Source organism: Pollachius pollachius (assembly GCF_949987615.1).
Source record: "Pollachius pollachius genome assembly, chromosome: 1".
Classification (NCBI taxonomy): domain Eukaryota; kingdom Metazoa; phylum Chordata; class Actinopteri; order Gadiformes; family Gadidae; genus Pollachius; species Pollachius pollachius.
Genome location: NC_136934.1, coordinates 7,685,361 through 7,690,360, shown reverse-complemented (window position 1 = coordinate 7,690,360; position 5,000 = coordinate 7,685,361). Strand labels below are relative to the sequence as shown.

Genomic DNA, 5,000 nt, shown 5'->3' with positions numbered 1-5,000 from the left:
TTAAAAGAAGGATGTTTGAATTATAGAAACTATATATTGAAAAACAGGGATCTGATGTTATTATTGATAAACATAAATATTGAATATTTATTTCCATATACAATGTGAAATATGAAATCCCAATGTGGCCAACCTGGGTACAGACATCAAATTGTTAATTCAGGTGAAATTTATATTTAGTTTTGTCTAGTTTTGTCATTTTAACAAATTGTATTCTATCTAGTATGGATTACTTGCGTTTGCAACTTCAGTATTTAAATATCAGTATTGGATCCCTGAACAGTATAGGATTCAAATTTGAGAACAATTCAAATTTAAAGCTAGATTAACAACTGATAGCTACTGATGCTATAACTAGCGGATTTTCATCCCCCCCACCAAGCTGTAATAGGTTCCATGGTGTAATGGTTAGCACTCAGGACTCTGAATCCTGCGATCCGAGTTCAAATCTCGGTGGAACCTGAATCTTTTCCCTACAGTAGTCCATTATGGAATAATATAAACAGGAACAGATTAACTAATGAGAGCTTCTGATGTTATCATTGTGCCATCACAGCATCCCGACACAGTGTAGCCAGCTAAAAAAATCGGTGAAAAGAAGAAAGCGACACATTAAACAAAGAGCAACAATGGAGGACGTCCAAGAAGGACGGCATACTGTTAGGCGTCATTTTCTTCAATAAACAAAGCTTTCGCCATTGTCCAGAAATACTTTGCAGGTACTGTGTTTGTTTGTTTTTCTTCCCCTGTTATAAAACCAAACAAATTCTGTCAACCAATCAACGGACGGCGTGTCTAGCTGCACCCTATCAGACCGCTTGGTACCCCAACGTAGACGTACCGAAAAATAGGTTCGGCTCAGTGTGGCTCAGTGCGCTTATTTTGGGACCACGCCCACTTTTTCCTAGGGCTTAAGTTTTGAACTGATTTCAGAGTGAGATTCTGTCGGCGGCGGCAGGGATTGGGTTTTGGTTGGGGTGGGTCTGGGGTCTGATCTGATAAATTGGGGTGACCAGATTTGAGTTGTGAAAAATAGGTACGGCTCAGTGCGCTTATTTTGGAACACGTAACTGCATACAAATGTGTCCACAGACATGGTGACTAATGTATGATAATGAGCTTTATTGGCCCATAACAACACTAATATACAGAAAACACACTGCCTCAAAAGACTATTGGCCTAAGCAACACCAGTAGAGGAATATACCTTTCCCTGAACTTTAGAAGGTTGCAAATGTGCAAGAACATAATTATATATTTATGTGGCATTCAGTCCAATGCTTAAAATATATATGTGGCATTCAGTAGGCCAATGCTATGGTAAAGTGTGTAAAAGTGTGGTTCTTTCTTTCAGGTGACCAAGTGTTTCTTACTGTTCAATAGATACAACTGTATCAATCCCCAGTAAGATAAATGTGTTAATGTTGTCCCTATAATAGTAATAACATTAATGGTAAAAAAAATATACATAGAAAAAAAATAATTTTAGTGAATTCCAAAGTTTTGGCTAGGATACTTTTCAGTCTGCCTCATGTGGGCCATATTTTTCAGAGGACTGAATTTACCAATTACATTTTTCAAGAGAGAAGGCTGTCGACCAATGACGGTAAAACTACAGGCAGACCGTGCAATCCGAAGGCTCTACTTCACCACTCCCCCTACTCACTTCCACCAATGCCAAGCGAATATAACTGAGTAGGGGAGGGCGTAGCATGACTGGTTTGTGAACGACCCAGAAAGAGAAAAGCAACCTGAAAGCAACGCAAATTCTATGTGAGCTTTAATAAAATCACGGACTATTTTGAAATTCCGTCGGACACATTTTTAGGTCTCAAAAAGAGGACATGTCCGGGAAAAAGAGGACGTCTGTTCAAGTACTGTACGGGGAACCCACTTGGTTCCTACCTGTTCCACTGTTAAAAAAAATAGCGGCGTTTCCTGGTAATTTCTGTGCGTGAGAAATACAAAGTGTGGCGTATGAACGGGTAGAAATGCGTGAGACGCGAGAGCTTCAACCTTGGGTGAGAGTTCTAGGTGGAAGTGAGCTGTTTCAAACAGGTTCCATGGTGTAATGGTTAGCACTCAGGACTCTGAATCCTGCGATCCGAGTTCAAATCTCGGTGGAACCTGATACTTTTCTCTACAGAACTGTCGCCTACATTATGGCAGAATATAATGTCAACAAGACTTGTTAAACTACTGACAACTACTGATGCTGGCAACACTAGATTTACACCCCCACCAATGCATTGAACGACAGGTTCTATGGTGTAATGGTTAGCACTCAGGACTCTGAATCCTGCGATCCGAGTTCAAATCTCGGTAGAACCTGATATTTTTCCCTCCACAACTCTCGCCACCATTATGGCAGAATATAATGTCAACAAGAGGAAAATAAAGGGTCGAAATCTATTGAACCTAATCAATTCAAATTGATAGATTAATAATGACCACCGAAGACATCATACCCTTCTGAGCTCTGGCCGTGATCTCAAAGTATTTCACTGTGAACTCCTGGATGTTAAGTACCGCCTCCTGAGCCTTTTTCTGCCAATCGGAATCCTCCTTTTTAAGAGCTTCGACCCGCCGTGGGCCAAGGTAATCATTCTCCATGGAAATCTGTAAGACACACACACACACACACACACACACACACACACACACACACACACACACACGCACACACAATTACATTATTTTGTATGCAACATAAGGCCACCTCTACAGACACATTCACACAAACATATTAGATCTTACAATAAAGACAATGCCACACACTAAATGGCACAGAAATGTACACATCAAGACACAACACACACATCAAATGTCTTGTGCCTCAAAAGATTCTACACTTCACTAGCAGAGTTCAATAATAACAAAAACACTCACAACTCGGGTCGTTCATAATAATAATGAACAATTCATTGCGTTTTCACAGTGCTTTTCATGACACCCAAAGCCCTTTACATATCGAGAGCATATGTGTGTGTTATCCCCAAATATATGACTAACGTGAAGAGTATTATTTTACAACACATTATATTACCTTCCACATTACAAGAATTATTTAAAAATAGGTGTTAGAATGGCCTTTAGATTAGGATTGTATAGGGAAAACCTGTTGGCTCAACACGCATGCCAGAAGAGGGAGCCCCGATCCAACACGTTTACTTCATACAGTTCAGTATCTGTAGGAATAAACTACACAATCTGCATCCTTTACAACCCAATAAGTTACCAAAACCTGAGTAGTGCTTTGACCTAGAGGAGATAATGGTTAATGTTGTTGTGTAAGTGCAACTCAGGACCCCAGAAATGTGTTGTGAGCTGTTTAATCAGACAAAGTAAGAAGCAAAGGTTTAACATTGCTCCGATGTGACCTTGTGAAAAGGCTAACTCAGTTCACTGACCAGCTTTTGGGTTGAATCCAAGAACCTTCTTATTTTGTTGGCCAGATAAAACAGGAGAAATCCCCCACTGTGTGTTCTTAAAAACATTGTTTTTTAACCTATGTTTGAATATTTAGTTTTTTATTTCCATAGTACAGCTGCACTTCAACCAATCAAAACAAGAATGTTTCTAATCAGGGGGAAATAAAATGTGTAGTAAAAAAACTATTTATTTCAACAATAGTTATTCTTAAATTTAAGATTTAATTTTATGTGAAATATGAAATCCCAATACCTAGGGACACATAATGAACCACAGGAACTACTGATAGCTACTGATGCTAACAGTAGCAAATTATAAACCCTCCACAAGAACCATAAAATATGGGTTCTATGGTGTAATGGTTAGCACTCAGGACTCTGAATCCTGCGATCCGAGTTCAAATCTCGGTGGAACCTGAGATTTTTCCTGGACATGACCCATCACCTCCATTATGGCCATGCATCAAATCAAAGCCGGGGTTATTCTATGCCTGACTTCTTTGGTTATGCATTATAAAAACAGTTCTTTACACTTCCCTTGTGTACTTCTATACACCAGGGAATGGCTTTTGTGAAATAAGTGTTTAAAAAAGCAGTCAAAGGGTTTAGAGGGGAAGGGTGAGGAGGACACAGCTGACTGGAACCTGATCTATTCTCACAAAACAAGTTTCCGTTTCGGTGTGAACAGAATGACCTGGGGGTTTAGCCTTGATGTATGACTGATGAAGAAGACAAGGATTAACACTCTTAAGGATTAAAAAATAGAAGAATGATTATATTTACTTAAAATGGTCTAGTGGCTACTGTGCTCAACTGCTGCATTTCATAGCTTAAAATGCTGACACTGCGTATATCTTTGTTGACTCAAAAATTAAAGTAAAAAGTTTCCAATTCTTGTGAGTTCATTTGTGGCACTTAGATGCCATATGTAGAAGAATGTAATGGATATGCCATATGTGGAACTAATATATATACATATGTATATATATACATATATATAACATAATTGATTGTATTGTGTATATAAAATACATATTCAATATATTTAAAACCAATTTGCAATGGTATTATTAAATGCCTACACTAACCACATTGTTTAAAGTTCTGTACATTTTCCAGCATGACTCATCAAAGGCACAGCAGCCTACGTCCTTACTGAGGTACTGATGAAGAACCTAACATCCAGCATGTCTGACTCAATACTGCACATCTCCCATAAGAAATGCGACCAGGATTTACAGAGCCTCTTCCCACCTCCTAAAACAGATCTCTAGAATCAGTACTATATGCTTTCTCTGATGTCAGTGGATGTCAGGACCTGCTGCTGTAAACCTATAGGCCCAGACACAACATGACTTATTCATGTCCCTCTGAGACGGGGGGAAACTGGAGAACCATGGGGCTCTGTCCGGCTCCCAGTGTGTCGCTTAAGCCCCATCTGCCACTTCCTACAAGGATCTCACCAAGGGAAACAAAATGGAAGACACGGGTAGAAAGTAGAGGGGTCCTTCTGTGTATCTGCGTGCTTGCATGTGTGGTTCACTGAGTGTGTGTGTATGTATGTGTCAC

The 5,000-nt window shown here is 39.4% G+C and overlaps 1 protein-coding gene across 2 annotated transcripts in view; it reads right to left on the bottom strand.

Moving 5' to 3' along the window:
- The window catches only part of LOC307070891 (junction-mediating and -regulatory protein-like), a 20,488-nt gene that overhangs the window by 9,697 nt on the left and 5,791 nt on the right, over positions 1–5,000 (bottom strand). For both annotated transcript variants that reach the window (XM_079729599.1, XM_079729600.1), the window contains exon 3: positions 2,469–2,619. In XM_079729599.1, coding sequence (XP_079585725.1) covers positions 2,469–2,619 — 151 coding nt within the window. The remainder of the gene's footprint in view (positions 1–2,468; positions 2,620–5,000) is intronic.